Genomic DNA, 25,619 nt, shown 5'->3' on the forward strand with positions numbered 1-25,619 from the left:
TATGTAGAGTTGTAAAAATTTTCGTATTTGCTTTTCGTATTTTCGAGTTTTTCGTAAGTTGAGCCTTTCGTATGTCAAGGTACCACTGTATATATATAGTCCTCACGCGGGGGAGACGTGGAAGGGAAACAATGGAGTGAGAGAGAGAGAGCAATGAGTCCTCTTGAGCAGCTGGCCTAACCTTCACAAATCGAAACGATCTGAACAGGTTGGTCAGGAAGGCTCTGAGCAGCTAGCCTAGCTCGCCAAATCGAATTCTATAACCGACATGGCCAGGAAGACCAGGGTGGCTCGTGGACCGTCATGGATAGGCTACAGAAGGGCCAAGGCTCTTCCGTATATAGACCAGGACGTCTCTTATTAAAGAGACTAATATACTAAGTAGCATATAATACACCAAGTGATTATTTACCGGTTGGAAGACCAACCTAACGGATGTAAAATAAGGCTACCAGGTCTAGGCTACCTTCCGAGAGCATGCGGCTCAGTCGGTAGGCTAGTATCCCCCACGATCGGACATAAAATTACATTAGGATTAAAATTTTTGTAAAACATCTATAAAACATTTGAGGAACTGCTAATAATCAAAGGTAGGCTACTCCAACTAGTATGGGAGACCAATTGGGTGCCGACATTAGAGTAAGTATACGCGGGCAGCGATGTGCGAAATGGCTGCCTGGGAGTGGCGCCATGCGGGCTCCCGCTCATACATATAACCAAATTAAACATGTTTATATCGCCCATTGCTACCTTAAAACATGATCAAACATTAATTGCAGTACTCAACTTAGGTGCAGCAGTTTCCTGACATTCCAACATGATGAATTGCAATAAATTCACATGGAATAACAGCATAAAGCAACACATGCGGAGTTAGCAGTGCTAGCGAGAAGGAATGATGAACGAGACGCTAGTTGTAGATGGCCTAGAGAGGCTCCTCTGTAGATGAGGGATATTTAGAAAGGAAGAGACTAAATGGCAGGGGACCTCTGATAGTGGTTTCACACGCCCCAGTTACCATACCGACACCCTTAAATAAGGGTGAGCGAGCCAGGAAACTCTGGCATAACCATATAGCTTTTTTCTCTGGATTTAGCAATATTTATACCTTAGAAATGAGTGCTAAAGGAGCATTTCACGGAGCGACACAAGTTAGGCCCAGAAAATTAATTTAGAAATAATAAAAAATACTTTCCATGCCAAACCCATGTTATTATTATTTCTATAGATTTCCATTGTTAATAAAATATGCTATCAATAATTAATTATAAAAAAAAAAAGGTTTTCACATAGGAAAACCCTATTTTTGGTAGTTGCTGCTGAGTCCTCAAAGGATTTACCCTCTCTCTCTCTCTCTCTCTCTGTTATTGGCTGTTTATATATTACTAATGGTAAAATGTTTAAGTTGACTTTGGAATGATATTAATAATACCAATTCAGTAGTATCTTTGATGTAGGATGATACTTTTAGTATACATTTGGTATTTGAACTTTCAAGACAGGCAGATATGGGCATTTTTAGAGGGGAGTTCTAACTATTCACGGGTTTGCGCTATTTGCGGGGACCCCTGGTACACATCCCCCGCAAATACGGGGGGAACACTGTAACGGCTAATATAAAATTTTCGTTGACGTTTAATTAATACGTCCAATCAGCATTACAGGGTTAAGCAGCTGCACCTTCCAAGGGCGTGACTATTTTGTCCAACAAGAGGAGCCAAGTGCATGATGAGATGGAGAGGCTGCTTCTTGTATGGATTACAGACAAAGAAATGGCTGGCGATACGATTACCAAGACGGCAATCTGCCACAAGGCCAGCGCTATTTTCGGTGATCTGAGTGCCCAGGCCGAAGACGACACAGGAGAAAGGACATCGACACCAACCCCAGACTTCAAGGCTTCTCGGGGGTGGTTTGATAAATTCTGTAAACGGACTGGCATCCATTCTGTGGTGCGGCATGGGAGGCTGCCAGCTCAGACACAAAAGCGGCGGAAGCCTTTATTAAGACGTTCGATGAGATGATGATCAAGGAAGGGTACAGTTCTCAGAAAGTCTTCAACTTTGTGGGTCCTTGTACCGCCAACCCGACCAGGCAGATATGTTTGCTTGGTGGGTGGCCCAGGACTAGAGAGTTCCTCTCTTGTTACGTATGTAGGGGCTAGGCCTGTCTTACCTGACCAGATCGTTCCTGCGCTACTTTGTTAGCTCGCTGCCCAAGTAATCCTACCGATGAACAACAGCTAGAGCGTAGAGCACGGTCCTGAGGATTAGTAGATTATGTCATCTCTGTTGGTATGTCTCCAGGCCTGTGTTTTTTCTGGCGAGGTGTGGTCTACCATCACACCCGCCAGGAGGCTATACGCCGGAATTTACGTACCACTGTTCCGCCGCTCTGTTTTCCGTACTTCTCTAGTGTTATCGCTGCTTCCCCGCTCAAGTGGGGGCGGAACTAGGATTAGAGATGCGTTTCTAATTGACTTGGAACTGCTACTCTTCTCCAGTGCGATCAGACTCAGGCTTAGGTTTTACCTATTTTCCTTGATTCCGGAGTAGGTGGAGACATTCAGACCTTAATATTAAGAAATTTAATATGTAGCTTCTGTTGGTATGTCTCCGGGCCTGTGTTTATTCCGGCGAAGTGTGGTCTACCATCACATGCGCCAGGATGTATACACCGGAGTTCTACGTACCATTATTCCCGCCACTCTGTTTTCCGTCTTCTATGTTATCGCTGCTGCCCACTCCGGTGGGGGTGGAACTGGGCTCAGAGAATGCGCCTCCAATTAGTTGGGTATTACTACTCTACTCCGGTGTGATCAGACTCAGGCTTAGGTTTTGCCTTGTTTCCCTGTTCTGCTCGTATCAGGCCCACTCCGCCGGTTATAGCTTTGGCGATACCCAGAGCTTTATTAATAACAAGTAAGTTGAAGATTATAGTCGATATTATCTTTAGCTGGTTAAGTAACTAGTTAAAGTGTATTCATTCATATCACCGGAATTAACTCCGGCGGCATTATTTGACGATACTCATGTATCTTTCCAACTTACAGATGGTTCGCTGCCAGGAGGTGGGGAGCCCAGCCATCCTATACAAACCGTATGGGCATGAGGTCTGCCAGTCTCATCCCAGCTGCGCCATCCAGCGCAGTGATAGTTTATTGCATAAACAGAGGAGGCTTCAAGTCGAACCAAATAAATCATGTGATGATTGCAATTTTTTCATTGGCAATGAAACATCATTGGTACCTGTCAGCTACTCACCTGGCAGGAGTACAGAATGTCATTGCTGACTCACTATCCAGAACAACTCCGCTGGAGTCGGAGTGGTCCTTGGGCACAAAATCATTCCATTGGATTTGCCAACATATCCCAGGGCTTCAGGTAGACCTGTTTGCCATGGAGTCCAATCACAAACTTCCGTGTTATGTGGCTCCCAATCTGGATCCTCTGGCTCACGCCACAGATGCGATGTCCATAGACTGGAACAATTGGCAGAAGATTTACCTATTTCCGCCAATAAACCTCTTGCTGAAAGTTCTGCACAAACTCAGATCTTTCAGAGGACAGATAGCATTGGTAGCACCCAACTGGCCGAAGAGCAATTGGTTTCCTCTTCTACTAGAGTTGAAACTCCGTCCCAGACGGATTCCCAACACAAAACTGACTCAGATAGTACAAACTCGGACTGTGTCAGCTTCCTCAAGAATTCTGAATGCCCTAACTTTATGGACTTCATGAAGTTTGCGGCACAGAAGGATGCTAGTATTGACCCACTAAACACCCTGTTCATGGAGTAAGGCAGTATGATTCGGCAGTAAGGAAGCTAGCTATCTTTCTAAAAGAATCAGATGTCCAGAAGATGACTACGAATCTGACAATTTCATTTTTTAGAACTCTGTTCGAAAAAGGCTTAGCTGCTAGTACCATTACTACAACTAAATCTGCCTTGAGGAAGATATTTCAGTTTGGCTTTAATATCGATTTAACAGATTCGTACTTCTCGTCTATCCCTAGAGCATGTGCTCGTCTGAGACCGGTAGACCGCCCTCACACGGTCTCCTGGTTTTTGAATGACGTACTCAGGTTGGCTTCAGATACTGATAATGAATCATGCTCATGTATAACCCTTCTCAGGAAAACATTATTTTTAATGAGTCTGGCCTCAGGCGCCAGAATATCTGAACCGTTGGCTCTCTCTAGAGAACCAAATCATATTGATTTCCTCCCGTCAGGAGAAGTTCTGCTCTCTCCAGATCGGAAATTCTTAGCAAAGAATGAAGACCCACAAAACAGGTGGTCTCCATGGAAGATTGTCCCTCTTCCACAGGACCCATCATTATGTCCTATTATTACATTAAAATCTTATCTGGGCAGAACTTCTGAAAAGTCTTCAGGTCCTCTTTTTATTAGAGAGAAAGGTGGAACCATTTCCTTGAAGTCAATCAGACAACAAATTCTTTATTTTATTAAACAAGTCAATCCGGATTCAGTCCCTCATGTCCATGATATCCGGGCAGTGGCTACCTCAGTTAATTATTTTCATCATATGAACTTCGAGGATCTTAAAAAATATACGGTTTGGAAATCCCCGACAGTATTTAAACGCCACTATCTGAAAAATCTAGAGGCCCTTAAATATTCGGCAGTGGCTGCAGGGAACATTGTCTCCCCTGATACGGCCTAGTTATGTAACTCTACATCTGTATTTTGTTATTTTGCTATTAATTATCTTTCGGTACTCACTCTCACCTACCTGCCTCGCTCGTAATCCCTGCCTTTCTGCCTTTTGTTCCGGACTGGATTGCTCATCAACCCACTCCTGTACACGTACATAGTTCATTATTATATTTGTTTTTATGTTCATTACCTGTTGCTTTTTCCCAGGATAGTATGGATTTGTTCATATTAGGTGCTTTTTACCATTTGTAATTTGTTATTCTTACCTTGGTTATTAAAACAATAATTTTAAGAAAATTTTTATTTTCCTTTCATATAAATTTTTTCTTTACCAAGTTTGTATGACCAATTCTCTGCTACTATTTCACCGGCCGACACAGGTCGAGCCCAGAGGGAGGGACTTTTTGACAAAGGAGAAATCTATTTCTGGGTGATTGGCTCGTGTCGCCCTATGAAGTAATCCTTAATATCATTCTTTCTAGGTAAAATTAGCCTAAATTACCAGAGAAAAACAAAATTAAGAAAATGTCAGTAAAACTGACTCGCTCACTCTTAAAAAGAAGTGTCGGTATGATATAGGGGCGAGTGTGGAACACTACCACGAGACAAACACCAATTAGAACTTCCCTATCAGAATCCCCCCAAGAGAGAGCCGATACCAACGGGCGATGCAGCCTCTACTACTACTACTAGAGGACGCCACGGACAGCAGCGCCCCTAGCGGTCATCCTTAATTAAAACATAAATACATCTTGTCCTGCAAGGGGGGGAAAACAAACCATAAAAAGGGATGGGTTTCATAGGGCGACACGAGCCAATCACCCAGAAATAGATTTTTTCACCTTAGTCAAAATCCCTTTTCTGGGCTCAGCTCGTGTCGGCCTATGAAAGAGTACCAGAGAAACAGACAAGATGGAAAAGGAAATAATGAAAAACAGATTAAAATGATGGATATAATATAAGTAAATCAAATACAGCATACAAATTAAGCACTTAAACTAACTTATTACAATAATCAATAACAGAATGTTAGTAAACTTAAAGTACTTAAATGGTAGTAATAAAAATCATAAATATGCATGTAAAATAAGGAAATGTTTGGATTTACTTAATTAGAAAATATAACTACAATTATATACATACATGTGTCCCCCCCCCCCTACCCTAGCATAAAAAATAAGGGTAGGTACACTCAAGTCCATCATTAATACAATTAATACAATTAATTCAAATATATACAAACACATTGTGACTGAAGTTTATCAACAAATCTAATTGGAGAATTTATACAAACATATTGTGAGCCTGACCTTAGCATAAAAAAAAAGGTAGGACCACTGAAGTACATATCAGTACAAGGGTGGTTGTCCCTAGCAAAAAAATAAGGGACAAACCACTATAAGACACAACGGCTAAGGCTATGATGATGAGTAGCCTGGCGATAGGTTGAGGCATGTTGGTTGAAGTAGGTAGAAAGGAGACCTGGATCAATACTACAACTACTAAGCAGTATCAGGGGAAACTATGTTTTCCCGCTGCTACTGCTGAAAACTTTTAAAGATTCCAAGGACTTTAAATATGCCGTTTTAAAGACTGTCGGGGATTTCCATCCAGTATACTTTCTAAGATCCTCAAAGTTCATATGTTGGAAATAATTAATAGAGGTGGCTACTCCCCTGATATCATGTGCTTTTGGGAATGACTCAGGGTTGGCTTGTTTAATGAAGTAAAGGATTTGCTGTCTAATGCCTTTAACTGACAAAGTACCACCTTTTTCTCTCATGAAGAGAGCACCCGAGGATCTAGAAGAAGTACGAGATAGAAAGGCTCTAAGAGTTGATACTGGGCAGAGAGAAGGATCCTGAAGGAAGTGGGATAACCTTCCAAGGAGCCCACCTTGCAAGAGGATCTTATTCATTTTTGGCTAAAAAGCTACGATCCGGAGAAGTAGAACTTCTCCTGATGGGAGGAATTCCACATGACCCGCATCCCTGGATAGAGCCGACAGTTCTGAAATTCTCGCTCCTGAGGCTAGGCTTAATAAGAATAATGTCTTCCTCAGGAGCATTATGAATGTACAAGATGAGTTGTCAGTATCTGAAGCTAGTTTGAGGACATCATTTAAGAACCATGAAACTGTAGTAGGCCTCTGAGAAGGTCCTAAGTCTAGCACAGGCTTTAGGGATAGAGTGAAATAAGATTCAGTCAAATCTATCTGAAAACCTACTTGAAAGATTTTCTTCAAAGCCGACTTATGAGTGGTAATCGTGCTAGCTGCTAAACCTTTTTCAAATAAAGATCTGAAAAAGGATATAGCCAAATTAACTGTCATGGTTGTAGTGTTCGATTCTCTCAAGAAAGATGCTAATTTTTTAACAGCTGAGTCATATTGTCTAATGGTTGACTCCCTCTTATCTGATTCTAGGAAGAGAATATTCTGTGGATCAATGTCAGCATCTTTATTAGCCGCAAACTTCATGAAGTCCATAAAGTTAATTGGGTCTGGCATGAGTTCCTGAGGAAGCGAACACAGTCCTCATTTGTACTGATTGTGATAGTTTGGGATTGGGGATCCGTTGAAGGTCGGAGGAACCCAATTCCAAAAGAAGAGGGATACCAGTGTTGCTCTTGGGCCAGTCCGGTGCAATCAGAGCTACTATCCCTTTGAAAGACCTTAGTTTGTCTAGGACTTTCAAGAGAAGATTCACTGGAGGAAAAACATAAATTCTCCTCCACTGATTCCAATCCAACGACAGGGCGGTCCGTGCATAAGCCAGAGGGTCCAGGTTGGGAGCCACATAGCAAGGGAGCTTGTGGTTCGCTTGTGAGGCGAAGAGGTCCACTTGGAGACCTGGGACTCTCCGGCTTACCCACTGGAATGACCCGACGTCCAGAGACCACTCTGATTCCAGAGGAACTGACCGGGACAGGGCGTCTGCTATCACATTTCTTACTCCTGCCAGATGAGTGGCAGACAGATGCCATTTGTGTTTGCTTGCTAATGCAAAGATGGCTATCATGACATGGTTCACATGCTTGGATTTGGACCCTCCTCTGTTGATGCAATGAACTACCCACTGCACGTCCAAACTAGCCTTAGATGACTTCTTCGGGGAAGCAGTCTCTTCAGAGTAAGAAATACTGCCATTGCTTCCAACACGTTTATGTGGAGCTGGCGAAATTGAACTGACCAAGTCCCCTGAACCTGTTTGAACTGAGAGTATCCCCCCCACCCGGACAGGGATGCATCCGTGTGAATGGTTAACATTGGGAGGGGATATTGAAGGGGTACTTTCTTGGCTAAGTTCTTTACTTTTGACCAAGGCCGTAGTTGGTTGCGGAGGATCTGTGGGATTACTGACAACTTGTCTCGATATTTGGAGTTTGCTTTTGACCGCCAAATTCGATTTATATCTTTCAGCCTTGCTTTCAGAAGGATATCTGTTACCGAAGCAAACTGAAGAGACCCTAGGATTCTCTCCTGGTTTCTTCTTGACGTTTGTTTGCATTTGAGAAATTGCCTGACAGATTTTGCTATTTCCTTCCGTTTGACCACTGGAATTGAAAGATTGTGGGAGGACAAATCCCATTGGATTCCTAGCCACTGAAACGAGATTCCGGAATAAGTCTGGATTTCGTTTTGTTTATCTGGAACCCCAGATGTTCCAGAAAGTGAACTACCTTTTTGGTAGCTTTGAGACATTCCTCGACTGTTGGTGCCCAGATTAACCAATCGTCGAGGTATGCCGCTACCATGATTCCCTGAGCTCTCAATTGTTGTACAACCACTTCTGCTATCTTTGTGAATACCCTGGGGGCTACATTCAGACCGAAGGGCATCACTTTGAATGAGAATGTCTGACTTCCTAGCCTGAATCCTAGGAATGGGCGGAAGTGCTGGCTATAGGGATATGATAGTATGCGTCTGTAAGATCGATGGAGCATGTGACGGCTCCACGCGGAAGTAAGGTCCTTACTTGCGAGAGGGTAAGCATCTTGAACTTGTCGCAGCGAATGAAAGAGTTTAGCTTTGACAAGTCTAAGATTACCCTTCTTTTTGTTGAGCCTTTCTTTGGCACGCTGAATAAGCGACCTTGAAATTTTAGATGTTTGACTCTCGCAATAGCTCCTTTCTGAAGGAGTTCTTCCGCGTAATCTATCAATTCCTTTGACGGTATCTGATGAAATGATTTGATTGGAGGAGGATCTTGGATCCAGCTCCAGCCTAATCCTTTGGACACTATGCTCTGTGCCCAACTGCTGAACCCCCACCTGTGGCGGAAGAGAACAGCCTCCCTCCTACCTGGGGAGCCTCATTGCTGATGGGCGGGTTGGGCCACCACGCCCTCCTCTGAACTGCTTACTCCTTGTGCCCCTTCCTGCGCCACGGTGACGAAAGTAACCTCTCGCCACCCCTCGGTTGAGAGTAGCCTTGAGCCTCATAAGCAGGGTTAAAGGCAGGCGAGATAGCGTAGGAAGTCGAAGGTTGCGATTGCTGGGGCACCAGGAGGAAAGGCTGGGTTTGCTTAGATGTAGCAGGTTGTCCCTGTTGGGTGACTGGGACTGCCTGCACAAACTGCTGCTGATGCTGGAGTTTTTATATAGCTGGAACCTCTTACCAGCCTTCTTTGGTTTCTTGCCAGCAGTGGGAACGGATTCCTGTTTCCTCTTAGAGGAAATACCCCACCTAGCTCTAAGGCTCTGGTTGAGTCTAGCAGCTTCGTGGTGGACTTCGTTCACTGCGGACTCTGGGAAGAGATCCGCTCCCCACATGCTCGCAGCCAAGAGTCTATTAGGCTCGTGCCTGATAGTGCACTCTTGAAGAACATGCTTCCGACAGTTCTTCCTGGCTTGGAAGAAGTCAAAAGCGTCTAACAGAACCGTCTGAAATTGCGATTTCGCCAGGATCTTGAACAGCGGTTCGTAGCGTATGAAAGCGCAGCCATTTCCGTAACGATAAGAGAGTTAAGGGACCTGCCAAACCTAGTTCGCGCATCGAACTCTGCCTGGATTAGGGAGTCCGGCAGCCTAGGTAACTTCTCACCGAACTGGTCCATAGCGCAGTCCGGCTTGAGTTTACCCTGCGTGAAAGTAGCTGGCAGGTTTTCCCATAACTCTCCGAAGGCGGGGAAGAGTGGAGAAGTAGACTCCGACTCTCTCAACTGTGGAACGGGCTCATCCTTGAGGACTGCCTGAAGAGCCTTCTCCACCAATTTCGTGGAACGGACGGAAGAGAGACCTCCTCTTCCGTCGCGAAAATAGTGAAGGGGCTCTTATAGGCCTGGAGCTAGTATTAGTACACTCCCAGTCCTCAAGGCAGTGAAACCCATTCCCGTTGGGCGTGATCTCTACTGTAGAGGACTGACTCCTTCGAGATCTTGTCCTCCCTCGTAAGAGCCGTTGGCGTCAGCCTAGCATACCCGATGAAAGGCTGTGACAGACCCGGAGGATAGAACTCGAAGTCCTCAATCCTTCGAGTGCCAAACTCCGGGATCGAAATCATCCCGTCCTTAAAGGGAGCGTAGGCCGCTACTCTCCATGGATTCTCCATAGAGAAAGCTGGCAAGGAGTCGTAAGGCGGAAGTTGGAGAATCCCCGTGCTAGAAGCAGGGGATACTGGGGGAGGAGCCTGGGATAGCCCAGCTACCCGATCCTCATTCTCTCTCACTCTATTAGAGAGTTCCTGGACCGTCTGTCCAGTTTGAGACAGAGTGCTCGACAATTGTGCGAACATCTGCTCAAAACGTGTTCCCCAAGCTGAAATTTGGGAACCTACCATCACTCCTACCTGCTCCATCATTCCTGGTGAGACAGGAGAGGGAACGCAGGAGCTGGTGCTTGCCACCCCTGCCGGCATAGCCGGAGAGGGGGCACAGCGGAGGCGGGAGAAGGCAGCGACTCGGAGGTAGCGCGAGCTTTCCTCCTTCGAAGCCTTGCCTCTGGAGCTCTTCGACTGGGAAGAGCTTGCTTAGCCTTCACCGCGTCGGCGTAAGAAGTCGATGACTTCCTAGCCGAAGAAAGACGAAGACGACTTCCTAGAAGTCGTCTTAGACAAGGTCTTCGGTTCTCTCTTTCCCTTCTCCTTAGGGGTAGGTCAGAGAGAGCGGGAGTGGACGGCTAGTGGTATCGCGGATCCCGGAAAGCCTTGGAAAGAGGCGGAAGAAGAAGGGACAGGAGAAGATCCAGGAGCGCCCAAGGAAAGACCTTGGGCGCCCGACAAACCTACCTCAACCAACAAATCCTCACTTACTACCGCCATCGGCTCGAGATTCAGGTCCAGGGCGGCGACGTCCGGAACTGACTCCTGGGAGGCTACGACCCCAAACGACTGCTGGAGTTCTTGTTGGATGGCGGCTATCACGGGGGCGGCGGACAAGGGGTCGACGTAGCCCGTCGACTTGCCCGCAGGGAAGATCTGGATGGCCAGCTTCCTATCCAATATGTAGGGCTGGCCCTTGGCGGCGTTTTTCCCAAAGCCGCCCACCCACGCTTTCAGGGTGGCGAGGGCGACTTCCCTCACACCGCTAGCCTGAAAGAAAGGCTGAATTAGCTACCAATTGCGGACAGGGTTAACAAACTTACGAACTATAAGTGTTAGTAAATTCATAAGTAACCTCATAATGGACTTACCCCATCCCCCAGCTGAACCGACCAGGTCGTAGCATATAGCGCAGGCCTCGGGGATGCCCAGACTAGATAGACTCGTTGGTACGAAGTGGCACACGGGGCGTGAGACCTGCACTCGTCATGTCCACAGGGGTCATACAGCGTCGCATTACAAGCGAGGACCTGGCAGTTGGTAGCCTGTAAGTGAAAACGTACATGAGTACAGAGTAAACACTTACAGCCTAACATATGCTCCGCTGGTGCCGGAGCGATAAAGTTAGATAAAACCAGAGCCCCGCTAAAATACGTGTGGTAACCAGGTTGGAAGATAGGCTATGGCTCCGCCAGTGGCGGAGGCACAAGAATCAACCAACTAGGAGTGGTGGTAATGGAAACCACGACGGATAATGGCGGGGATGGTTGATAAAATGAATATTATAATACACAATTCATTGTAAAATATCTTAAATTAGGGTATATATCCTTAACGTAGTATAGTAACAACATTAAAACAACTTCTCTCCACCCGTCTACTAGAAGAGTGCGTAGGTAAGGGTAAGCTCCCTTCCGGTAGCGGGGGAGAGATATAAGGATATAGTAGGCAAGCAATCGACCATCCATAGCACCCACCCTGCCCGCTAGCGGAGCCAATATCCTATAACCAAAGGGGCCCCGGCTGCGACGGAAGGCTCCTTTCGTATCGTAAGGGAGGTGGCTGAGTAATGGGTAGGGGGGAATGGAGGTCCCGGCGAAACACGGCGGGAGCGAGGAAAGGGGGAAGGGATGGCCTACTCCTCCCCACCTCACCAACTACCCGTATGGAGACCCGGTACCTCATAGTGGTCGCCCTATACCCCCTGCTGGCGGAACCCCCCGGCACCTCCGGGATGTGAGAGAAGGCTATGAGGTTGTTATGACAACCAAGGGGTCCCCCAGCTCCTCCCTACATCAGAGAGGGAGGGAAGGGGCAGGGTAAGGTGCTATAGTACAACTGACCGCAAGTGGCCTAGGCCGCGAGCAACACAACCGTGGTAGGGCCACGTGAACCAAGCTGTACCAACATGTGGAACAAGCACCTAGGCTAGCCTAACACCCTAAATAAAATCATACATCGAAAAAGGGGGAAGAGACACTTTTAGTAAAAGAGAAAGAAGCCCAGGAGGAGGCAGACTGTTCCGAGAAACAGAAGCCCACTCGGAGCCAGCGATAGCCGATGTAGAGCAAGAGCCGGGATGCTGGGCCGAAAATAATAATAATAGCCCTAAATACCAAGCTAAGAGAATGGTAGGAGGGCTGAACTAGCTAAACTCGATGTAAACATGAATGTGGAAAAAAAAAAGTAAGCCCATAAGCATAAGAAGTCCCAGTATGGAGGACCGGGAATTCTTACGAGGCGGCATGGCCGCCACGAGACAACCGAGGAACCGTATTTGGCCTATAAAAGGGAAAATACTGGTACCCGGAAGATAAAATTACAGTAAAACGTTACTTATGAGTTACTTAACTTAGCCGTGGCGATAGCAGAGCGTTCCATGATTCCGAAGCGGATAATCCAAAGAAAAAACACGAGCACAAGAAAATGGCGACTTGTCGCTGGTGCTAAAAATTAAGGATGACCGCTAGGGCGCTGCTGTCCGTGGCGTCCTCTAGTAGTAGTAGTAGAGGCTGCATCGCCGCCCTTTGGTTATCGGCTCTCTCTTGGGGGGATTCTGATAGGGAAGTTCTAATTGGTGTTTGTCTCGTGGTAGTGTTCCACACTCGCCCTATATCATACCGACACTTCTTTTTAAGAGTGAGCGAGTCAGTTTTACTGACATTTTCTTAATTTTGTTTTTCTCTGGTAATTTTAGGCTAATTTTACCTAGAAAGAATGATATTAAGGATTACTTTCATAGGCCGACACGAGCTGAGCCCAGAAAAGGGATTTTGACAAAGGAGAAATCTATTTCTGGGGGAAGACCTGTGTCGCCCAGTGAACCCATCCCTCTCTTTTTCCTTTTCCTCACCCTTTAGCTGGCCCAAGCTTGGGTTTGTATTTCAGGAATGAGGGTTTCTGGCAGAGGTAGTAGTAGCGAGCGGAAGGTAAAAGTTGTAACGGCACCTCTCTAGAGGGGGATTTTGAGAGAAGAGACTTCTAATTGGCAAAGCATCTGTGATCAGTGGCTTCCTGTGCTATACCGACACCCTATGAGAGTGAGCGAGCTGGAGGTAGTAACTTCAGCCTTCCATATGGCTTTTTTCTCTGGTATATTTAACATTTATTTATACCTAGAAATGAGTGCTACAGGGACATTTCACTGGGCGACACAGGTCTTTCCCCTGAAATAGATTTTTCCTTTGTCAAAATGCCTTATATATATACATATACACACACACACACACACACACACACACATATATATATATATATGTATGTATATATGTATATATATAGTTACATTTATTGACCGCCTCGTCTTTCCAGCAGTATTTAATGTATTTTATTTCTAAAAGAGCAGCCATATTCACCCAAATATCAGCGATTTTAGGCGGGAACCCAAAGAATGCCAGCCAGAGAAAGGAATTCCCTGTTAGAAGGGGGAAATAAAGACTTCTCAGCCTTAAGGACGTATCCCAAAGGGAAGTGTGTAGGTAGCCAGGTAATTATTAGGCCTACGTCTTAAGCTCCTTTTTCCTGTGAAGCCTCTGCTGGCTGTATGTTCTGTTTCCAGGATGCCCTGCTCTTGGGGGGTTAAGCTGACCCCCAACAACCATGCTACACACCTGCCTTTGACCTCAGTCAGCGCCAGTCGTGACCTCGGACGGATGTCCAGCCACCAGCCTTCCATTTTAGGCCTACCACGGCGTTACTGGCACGCCCAGAGCCCCAGACCTGAGACAAAGCCGACCCCGCATTTCTACAAAGGTCCACTGATCATGGCTTCCAGGTACGTCTTGTGAAACAGTCATATTGCCAGTTCCTTACCTCCTAGTGTCGTATTTACTCCCCATTTTCAAAATTCAAACTTCTAACTCTCAAATGAACATCCCTTTGTTCCTCTCACTGCCTCGTGGCCGCATGCTTCCCTTGTGTGATCGTCCCAGACAAATGAAGTCATTGAATATTTCATTTAACGCTAAGAGTTCCTCCCCAGTGTGTTCGACAAAGCTAGTAACTGTAACTTGTGCAAGAACTCTGATTATTTTGTGTCTAATCTGGGATTTCTTCCAGATTCCCTGAGTCACGTGTCCAAGTCTTCCCGCCCGCAAGTGATGCTTTACCGCAAGACATATGAACAATTTTGAAAGCCAGCTTTTATGTGAACCGCATTTTTAGCCAACTATCCATCCCCTTGTGAGAGATAATATTGGTCCCACGTGTGGACCAGTTGCATTTACTTTCCCAGGCTATTAAGCAGCCTCCTGTAAATAAATGTATGTAAAGTAACTAGCTGAGTTTTCTGGCGACCTCCTCTAGACTAAATTAACACTATAAATCCTTTTAAGGTAAGTTCAATTAATTTATTCTGCATTTTCCCTCAACTATTTTTGTTTACGTATTTGAACCCCTTCAGGCCAGGTTAGGCTAAAATGTAACATATATATATATATATATATATATATATATATATATATATTATATATATATATATATATATATACATATATATATATATATATTATATATATATATATATATATATATATAGATATATATATATATATTATATATATATACATACATATACATACATACATACATACAATATATAAAACTCAAACAACAATCACACAAAAAATAGCAACAAAAAGAAAACAAAACAAAGTAAACTGCAGTCGGGCAGAGAAGCACAAAGACAACTTCACACAACGGTCGCTGAAAGCATAGTGGAGTGCAGACCAATGTGTGGACAGGACTCCCCCCCCCCCCCCCCCCCCCCCCCCCCCCCCGCCTCTATCAGTAGTTGACAGCCTTGTCTGAAAGTTGAACGGCCATTCCAGCTTGCAACTGCAAGCTAAATCCTATGTACAGACCAAAGATTTGTAGTATTTGTGTAGGAACGAATATCTATTTATCTCTGTATTTACAGTAGATGAATTAAAAGAGAAATATTCATGACAACCTTAAAATCTAAATATATCTATGCAACACTGTCAATTCTATGTCACATGAACCCATTAAGTTTGTAACAACTCCAGATATGTAAAAATGTGAAGGAAAATTGATCTCATTACATACATTCATGTCAGTGATGAATCTTGTTACTAATAAAGTACTAATACATGTACAGTAATAATAATGGTAATAATGAAGATGGCAATAACATAACAAACAAGATCCTTCTCTATTCTTCAAAATTGTACTCCCTCTGGAAATTCATTCAAGTCAGTTGTTTTCTTGGGTGCAAAAATGCCAACTTACGTAATGATAGACTCTAAGCTCACTGCTGCTTGGCAAAGCTGCAGTGGTGGTGGGTTCTGACACTGCTGAAGCACTAGATCGTGTTGCTTCCTATTTTGCTCTATATGCACATGTACTCCTTCACATAGTCTGGCTTCTGAAAACTAGAAAGTAAGAAAGGATTTATATGATACTTATTGCAAGAAAATGGAAGAATGTAGTAGTATGAGAAAAGTATCAATTCAAGTAGCAAACATTTTCAACATACCAAAAAATAAAAAAATATATTTGATGGCATAAAAGACACAAGAATAGAGGCTGCGCCTCCATTTTGGCAGAGCATACTCAAGAAAAAAGTTTTTACTGTACAATGTTAAAATTCGTGATCCAAAATTCTACAGATTTTTTTTTTTTTTTTTTTTTTTTTATGGAGGGTACAGCATCAATATGGGACTAGTTTGGCATGCCAACACCTGAACAAAGTGACCCCAAGTTTAGGTGTGACATGACAAGACCTGTTGAATAAGCTTCCTAAATGTGTGTGAACTGTTGTCCCCCATTAGGCTGTTACAATGACAGCAGTAGTATCCATTTCCAGAACTCAATCAGTACACTTGTATCTAAAATAATACTCTAAGTAAAAATATTGTTTTACTTCATGTATATAATTACTGTACGTTGCACTATTGCCATTAATTGCTAAACTGAACATAATCTTTTTTCAAAAATTAATTTTCTGGGTTCAAAACTTAATTTTCTGGGTTCAAAACTTCAAATAATTTGCTTTATCTGTGACTGCTTGGCACAGGTTCAACAATTGTTAAAATTGAAACAACCATTAACAAATGCTCCTAATAGTTACCCTTATTCTTTGGAGGGTGGAAGACACCAACTGCTTTGGTTGTCATTATTTTCTTAATCTCTTAAGGGGGCCGGCCGGCTAATGCCATTCTTTAAGACAGGACATTGATATTCATACCACTTAACCCTTAAACGCCGAAGCAGTGAAATAAGAATTGTCTCCCGTGTGCCGGAGGTGTTTCGGAGTGAGCGCGGAAGCAGAAAAAATATTTTTTTCAAAAAATCACAGCGCGCTTAGTTTTCAAGATTAAGAGTTCATTTTTGTCTCCTTTTTTTTGTCATTGGCTGAAGTTTAGTATGCAACCATCAGAAATGAAAAGAATTATTATCATATATAAATAATGCGATATATGATAGCGCAACAACGAAATTTCATATATAATTGTATTCAAATCGCGCTGTGCGCAAATCAGTTAAAAGTAACAAGTTACTTTTTTTTTTTTGTAGGTTACACTAAATTGCAATCATATTGGTATATAACACATTGTAAAACGATAAAAGCAACACAGAGAAAATATTATCACAAAATAATGCATGAATTTGTAACGTGCGGACATAAACAAATATTTTTTTCAAAAATTCACCATAAATCTAAATATTGTCCTAGAGACTTCCAATTTCTTTCAAAATGAAGACAAATGATTGAATATTACTATACTGTAAGAGTATTAGTTTACAATTCCAGTTTTCGACCATATCTGACGAGTTAAAGTTGACCGAATGTCGAATTTTTTTATATATATTTTTTATATGCAATTATTTTGGAAATTAGAAAAGCTACAGCCTTCAAATATTTTTTGTTTTATTCTACATGAAATTGCGCATAGTGTTCTAATTCATTAAAACTCTATGAAATGCCTAATATGAAATGGAGCAAATATTCCGAGAATGGGACGTACGCATTTCGGAGATTTGTGGCGGAGAATCCGCGCGCGGAGGGAAGGAAAGTTTTTTTTAAATTCACCATAAATCTAAATATTGTGCTAGAGACTTTGAATTTGTTTCAAGATGAAGATAAATGACTGAATATTACTAGACTGTAAGAGTTTTAGCTTACAATTGCGTTTTTCGACCATTTCGGTAGAGTCAAAGTTGACCGAACGTGGTTTTTCTCTATTTATCGTGATTTATATGCAAATATTTCAAAAATGGAAAAAGCTACAACCTTCAATTATTTTTTGTTGTATTCTACATGAAATTTCGCACATTTTCATATATAAAACTTTATGTAACGGCAATTTAAAATGGTGCAAACATTACCACAATCGCACGTATGATTTTTTCGGAAGAGTTACCGCACGGACGTAAAGAAAATGTTATTTTTTTCATAAATTCACCATAAATCGAAATATTGTGCTAGAGACTTCCAATTTGTTGCAAAATGAAGGTAAATGATTGAATATTACTAGAATATAAGCGTTTCAGCTTACAATTGCGTTTTTCGACCATTTCGGTAGAGTCAAAGTTGACCAAAGGTTGAAAATTTGTCACTTATCATTTTTTATATGAAAATATTTCAAAATTGATAAAAGCTACAACCATGGGTTGTTTTTAGTTGTATTGTGCATGAAATTGCGCACATTTCCATATATAAAACTTTATATAACGGATAATTTTAAAATGGTGCAAACATTACCACAATCGCATGTATGATTTTTTTCGGAAGAGTTACCGCGCAGATGTAAGGAAAAGGTTTTTTCATAAATTCACCATAAATCGAAATATTGTGCTAGAGACTTCCAATTAGTTGCAAAATGAAGGTAAATGATTGAATATTACTAGAATATAAGAGTTTTAGCTTACAACTGCGTTTTTCGACCATTTTGGTAGAGTCAAAGTTGACGGAAGGTTGAAATTTTGGCACTTATCGTTATTTATATGAAAATATCTCAAAACTGATAAAAGCTACAATCATGAGTATTTTTTGTTGTATTCTACATAAAAATGCACACATTTTCATATATAACACTCCATGCAACGGCTAATTTAAAATGGTACAAAAATTATGTCAAAGTGATGAAATAATTTCTGAGATGTGTCACAGATACTTTTTAGTGCGATAAGAAAGAAATTCACGCTTGCGCGCCTGCGTAACGATTGTAAACAAAACAACACCTTGATATGTGAACTCCCAGCATCCCCCAAGGCGCATGATTCAAGAGTTTTTGGCTGGTAGGCCTAAAAGTATTTTTCCGCACCCGAGAGACAAAAAATGTCGACGTAAAATACGTCCAGTCGGCGTTTAAGGGTTAATAAAGGGATTTTGACGTAGGAAAAATCTATTTCTGGGTGATTGGCTCGTGTCGCCCTATGAAAGTATCCTTAATATCATTCTTTCTAGGCAAAATTAATCTAAAATTACCAGAGAAAAACAAAATTAAGAAAATGTCAGTAAAACTGACTCGCTCACTCTATAAAAGAAGTGTCGGTATGAGAATAGGGGCGAGTGGGATCACTACCACGAGTCATTTACCATTTAGACCTTCCAATCTAAAATCCCCACTAGAGAGAGCTGATACTAACGGGTGATGCGGCCGCTACTACTACTACTAGTGACGCCACGGACAGCAGTGCCCCTAGCGGTCATCCTTAATCTATGAACATCTTGTCCTGCAGGGTGGGTAAACAAAGACAGGGTGGGTTTCATAGGGCGACACGAGCCAATCACCCAGAAATAGATTTTTCCTACGTCAAAATCCCTTTTCTGGGCTCAGCTCGTGTCGGCCTATGAAAGAGTACCAGAGAAACAGACAAGATGGGAAAAAGGACAAATGAAAATCAGTTGTAAAAAAGAGGTATATAATATAAGTGAATCAGGTATATTACAGAATACAAACTAAGTACTTAAAGCTAACTTATGCTAAACAATGACATGATAAAGAAAGCCAACAATATAAAGTACTTAAAATTAACTTATATTAAACATAGTAATATCCAATAATGCGATGCAAATTAACAAAATAGATTCACTTAAGTAAGGTTATTTACATAATATTACAAACACATTTGTTCCTACCCTAGCATAAAAATAAGGGAGGGGACACTGAAGTACATTATAAGTACATGAGTGGATGTCCCTAGCAAAAAAATAAGGGACAATCCACCAATATGATCTCAGCGGCTAAGGCTAGAGTATCCGAGTAGCATGGCGATAGGGTGAGGCATGTTGGACGAGGTAGGTAGAAAGGAGACCTGGATCTATACTATGACTACTATACAGTATCATGAGGGAAAACAATGTTTCCCGCTGCTACTGCAGAAAATTTTAAAGATTTCCAAGGACTTTAGGTAGTGACGTTTAGACTGTCGGAGATTTCCATCCAGTATACTTTTTAAGATCCTCAAAGTTCATATGTTGAAAGTAGTTAATTGAGGTGGCTATCCTCTGATGTCATGTGCTTTGGAAATGAATCAGGATTGGCTTGTTTAATGAAGTAAAGGATCTGTTGTCTAATTCCTTTTACTGATAAAGTACCACCTTTTTCTCTCATGAAGAGACCAACCTGAGGTATCTTGAGGATGTGCGAGATAGAAAGGCTCTTAAAGTTGATACTGGGCAGAGAGAAGGATCTTGCGGAAGTGGGATGACTTTCCAAGGAGCCCACCTTGCAAGAGGATCCTCATTTTTAGCCAAAAAACTACGATCCGGAGCAAGCAGAACTTCTCCTGAAGGGAGGAATTCCACATGACCCGCATCTCTGGATAGAGCCGACAGTTCTGAAATTCTAGCTCCTGAAGCTAGGCTTAATAAGAATAACGTCTTTCTAAGAAGCATTATGAATGTACAAGACGAGTTGTCAGTATCTGAGGCTAGTTTGAGGACATCATTTAAGAACCATGAGACTGCAGTAGGCCTTTGAGAGGTCTAAGTCTAGCACAGGCTTTAGGAATAGACGTAAAGTAAGATTCTGTTAGGTCTATCTGGAAACCCAACTTGAAAGATCTTCCTCAAAGCCGATTTATGAGTAGTAATAGTGCTAGCTGCTAAACCATTTTTTCAAAACAACGGATCTGAAAAAGGATATAGCTAAGTTAACTGTCATGGTTGTAGTGTTTGATTCTTTCAGGAGGATGCTAATTTTTTAACAGCTGAGTCATATTGTCTAATAGTTGACTCTCTCTTATCTGATTCTAGGAAGAGGATGTTTTGCGGATCAATGTTTAGCATCTTTGTTAGCCGCAAACTTCATGAAGTCCATAAAGTTAGGGTCTGAAGAATTCCTGAGGAAGCGAACACAGTCCTCATTTGTACTGATTGCGACAGCTTGGGATTGGGAATCCGTTGAGGTCGGAGACCCAATTCCAGAAGCAGAGGATACCAGTTGCTCTTGGGCCAGTCTGGAGCAATTAGAGCTACTAGTCCCTTGAAAGTCCTCAGCTTGCTCAAGACTTTCAAAAGAAGATTCACTGGAGGAAAGACATAAATTTTCCTCCACTGATTCCAATCTTAAGCGACGAGGGCGTCCGTGGCATAAGCCAGAGGGTCCAGGTTGGGGGCCACATAGCAAGGGAGCTTGTGGTTCGCTTGTGAGGCGAAGAGATCCACTTGGAGACCTGGGACTCTCCGGCATATCCACTGGAATGACCTGTCGTCCAGGGACCATTCTGATTCCAGAGGGACGACCGGGACAAAGCGTCTGCTATCACATTTCTTACCCCCGCCAGGTGAGTGGCGGACAGATGCCATTTGTGTTTGTCTGCTAGTGCAAAGATGGCTATCATGACATGGTTCACAAGTTGGATTTGGACCCTCCTCTGTTGATGCAATGAACTACCACTGCACTGTCCAAAACTAGTCTTAGATGAGACTTTTTCGGGGGAAGAAGTCTCTTCAGGGTAAGAAATACTGCCATTGCTTCCAAGACGTTTATGTGGAGCTGGAGGAACTGAACTGACCAAGTCCTCTGAACTTGTTTGAATTGAGAATATCCCCCCCACCCACCCGGACCGGGAGGCATCCGTGTGAAATGGTTAGCATGGAAGGGATATTGAAGGGGTACTAGTTTGGCCAGGTTCTTCACCTTTGTCCATGGACGGAGCTGATTGCGAAGGATCTGTGGAATTACTGACAACTTGTCTCGAGATTTGGCGTTTGCTCTCGATCGCCAAACTCGGTTTATATCTTTCAGCCTTGCTTTCAGGAGGATGTCTGTCACTGAGGCAAACTGAAGAGAACCTAGGATTCTTTCCTGGTTTCTCCTTGATGTCTGTTTGCATTTGAGAAATTGTTCACAGACTTGGCTATTTCTTTCCGTTTGACCACCGGAATTGACAGATTGTGGGAAGACAAATCCCATTGGATTCCTAGCCACTGAAAAACGAGACTCTGGAGTAAGTCTGGATTTCGTCTTGTTTATCTGGAACCCCAGATGTTCCAGAAATTGAACTACCTTTTTTGTGGCTTTGAGACATTCCTCGACTGTTGGTGCCCAGATCAACCAATCGTCGAGGTATGCTGCTACCATTATCCCTTGAGTTCTCAATTGTTGAACCACTACTTCTGCTATTTTCGTGAATACCCTGGGGGCTACATTCAGACCGAAGGGCATCACTTTGAATGAGAATGTCTGATTTCCTAGTTTGAAGCCTAGGAATGGGCGGAAGTGCCTGGCTATAGGGATATGATAGTATGCGTCTGTAAGATCGATGGAGCATGTGACAGCTCCACGGGGAAGTAAGGTCCTTACTTGCGAGATGGTAAGCATTTTGAACTTGTCGCAACGAATGAAAGAGTTTAGCATTGACAAGTCTAAGATTACCCTTCTTTTTGTTGAGCCTTTCTTTGGCACGCTGAATAAGCGACCTTGAAATTTTGATAGCTTGACTCTCGCAATAGCTCCTTTCTGAAGGAGTTCCCTCGCGTAATCTGTCAATTCCTTTGATGGTTCCTGATAAAATGATTTGATTGGAGGGGGATCTTTGATCCAACTCCAACCCAATCCCTTGGACACGATGCTCTGTGCCCAATTGCTGAACCCCCACCTGTGACGGAAGAGGAACAGCCTCCCTCCTACCTGGGGAGCCTCACTGTTGTTGGGCGGGTTGACCTCCACGCCCTCCTCTGAACTGCCTTCCCCTTGCCGCTCTATCCTGTGCCACGCTGGCGAAAGTGGCCTCTCGCTCTGCTACCTCTCGACAGCCTATTAAAGGGAGGGTAAGCCTGACCTTCATACATAGGGATGAAGGCCGGCGAGACTGCGTAGGAGGTCGAGGGTTGCGACTGGAGGATGACAACCAGGAATGGATGGGTTGGGCCTGTTTTGAGGTTGATGGTTGTCCCTGTTGGGTAACTGGGACGGCCTGAACGAACTGCTGTTGCTGCTGATGTTTCTGGTAAGGTTGGAACCTTTTACCAGACTTCTTGAGTTTCTTACCAGCAGCAGGGGCGGATTCTTGTTTCCTCTTAGAGGAGATGCCCCACCTAGCTCTAAGGCTCTGGTTGAGCCTAGCAGCCTCATTGGTGCACCTCATTCACAGCGGACTCTGGGAAGAGGTCCGCCCCCCACATGCTGGAAGCCAGGAGTCTATTAGGTTCGTGCCTAATAGTGCACTCCTGCAGAACGTGCTTTCGGCAGTTCTCCTAGCTTGGAAGAAGTCGAAAGCATCCGTCTGAACTGTTTGGAGCTGAGACTTGGCCAGAATCTTAAATAGTGGTTCTGTGCCATACGATAGTGCCGCCATCTCAGTGATAATTAAGGAGTTGAGGGATCTCCCAAACCTAGTTCGAGCATCGAACTCTGCCTGGATCAAGGTATCAGGCAGCCTTGGAAGCTTTTCGCCAAACTGGTCCATTGCGCAGTCTGGTTTAAGCTTACCAAGCGTGAATGTGGCAGGCAAGTTCTCCCACAATTCTCCGAAGGCTGGAAAGAGCGGAGAAGTAGAATCCGCTTCCCTCAGCTGTGGCATGGGCTCATCCTTGAGGACTGCCTGAAGAGTCGCTTCCACTATTTTGGTAGCGAACGGAAGAGAAGCCTCCTCCTCCGTCGCAAAAATAGTGAAAGGACTCTTGAAAGCCTGGAGCTTAGTGTTGGTACACTCCCAGTCCTCCCAGGCAGTGAACCCATTCCCGCTGAGCGTGCTTCTCTACTATTATAGCACGTTGTTTTCTCGGGAAATCTTGTCCTCCATAGTGAGGGCCGCCACGGTCAGCCTAGCATATCCAATGAAAGGCTGAGTCAATCCCGGAGGATAAAACTCGAAGTCCTCAATCCTTCGAGTTCCACACTCCGGGACAGAGATCATACCGTCCTTTGAATGGAGCGTAAGCGGCCACTCTCCATGGTTTATCCATGGAGAAGGCTGGTAGCGACTCATAAGGAGGTAGCTGGAGAATGCCAGCACCTGCTACTGGGGAGATTGGATGAGGAGCCTGAGAAAGCCCAGCTACTCGGTCCTCATTCTCTCTAACTCTGTTAGAGAGATCTTGGATGGACTGGCCCGACTGACTAAGGGTGTTTGACAGCTGCGCAAACATCTGTTCAAACTTGGTTCCGAGGGCGGAGACCTGCGAGCCTACCATCTCTCCTACCTGTTGCATCACCACTGCTGAGAAGGCAGTGGGATCAAAGGCGCTCGGTCCCGCTACTCCAACCGGCGTTGCCGGAGTGGATGCGGTGGAGGCCGGAGAAGGCATTGGCTCAGCTGGAGCGCGAGCCTTCTCCTTAGAAGCCTTGCTTCTAGAGCTCTTGGAGTACGAAGAGCTCGGCTTAGCCTTCACCGCGTCAGCATAGGAAGTCGAAGACTTCTTTACTGAAGAAGACGACGACGACTTCTTAGAAGTCGTCTTATGGAGGGTCTTCTGTTCTCTCTGTCCCTTCACCTTTGGGGGTACAGAGAGAGCGGGAGAGCGGCGAGGGATCTCAGATCCCGTAAAGCCTTGAAAAGAAGCAGTAGAAGGGACAGGAGAAGATCCAGGAGCGCCCAAGGAAAGACCTTGGGCGCCCGACACACCTACCTCAACCAACAAATCCTCCGCCCCTACCGCCATAGGTTCGATGTTCAGGTCCAAAGTTGCGACGTCTGGGACCGGCTCGTGCGTGGCCACGGACCCGAATGACTGCTGCACCTCTTGCTGTATGGAGGCGATGAGAGGGGCTGCTGAGATAGGATCAACGTAGCCTGTTGATTTGCCGCCGGGGAAGATCTGAACGGCCAGCTTCTTATCCAAGATGTACGGCTGGCCCTTGGCGGCGTTCTTCCCGAAGCCGCCCACCCAAGCCTTCAGGGTTGCTAGGGCGACTTCCTTCACGGCGGCAGCCTGAAAGAGAAGGCGAAATGAAGCTTCTAGTGGCGGGGACGGGGTTAACAAGCTTATGACTAAGTGTTATTAGTAATACGATAAAGAAGTCTAAAATCGACTTACCCCCCCCCACCAGCTGACTGACAAGGTCATAGCAGATGGTGCAGGCTTCTGGGTGCCAGACGATCATGGCGTTGTGGGTCGTGGCACACGGGGCGTGAGTCCTGCACTCATCGTGGGCGCAGGGGTCGTACAGCGTCGCGTTACACCCCAGGACCTGACTGTTTGGTAGCCTGTAAGTGGAAAAGATACATAAGTATCAGGAGAACACTTACAGCCTAACAATTGCTCCGCTGCATGCCGGAGCGTGAAAGTTAGATTAAACCAGGACCCCGCCATAATACGTGTGGTAACAAGGTGGTTGGAGTTGTCTAAGGCTACGCCGGAGACAAGAGAAAATATCCAACCAGGTGTGGTGGTGAGCTATGAAACCACGACGGAGAACGACGGAGATGGTATACACACAGTTAGATAATACTAAAATTCACCGTAAAATTAGGGTATATCCTTATATTTATAACGAAATAAATATATAAATCTTTTCCCCGTCTACTAGAAGAGTGCCCGGGCAAGAAGCAAGCTCTCCTCCGGTAGCGGGAAAAAGGCAGGATATAGTAGGCAAGCAATAGACCACTAGTAGTGACCACCCCGCCTGCTGGCGAGCCAGACGAACTATAACCAAAGGCTGCAGCGGAAGGCTCCGTTCGTTATAGTGGGGGAAAGGTGGGACTGAGCAATGGGGGGGGTGGGGGGGGGTTACCGGCGTGACGCGGCGGAGAGAGAGAGGGGGGGT

General features: G+C 44.3%; 1 protein-coding gene across 1 annotated transcript in view; it reads right to left on the bottom strand.

Annotated features, from left to right (window-relative positions):
• LOC135223095 (ectopic P granules protein 5 homolog) overlaps positions 1-25,619 on the bottom strand; it is a 759,396-nt gene that overhangs the window by 418,096 nt on the left and 315,681 nt on the right. Inside the window, 1 exon segment of the mRNA XM_064261599.1 lies at positions 15,688-15,830. Within this exon segment, the coding sequence (XP_064117669.1) occupies positions 15,688-15,830 (143 nt within the window).

Source organism: Macrobrachium nipponense, chromosome 8 (assembly GCF_015104395.2).
Source record: "Macrobrachium nipponense isolate FS-2020 chromosome 8, ASM1510439v2, whole genome shotgun sequence".
In the NCBI taxonomy this organism is placed as follows: domain Eukaryota; kingdom Metazoa; phylum Arthropoda; class Malacostraca; order Decapoda; family Palaemonidae; genus Macrobrachium; species Macrobrachium nipponense.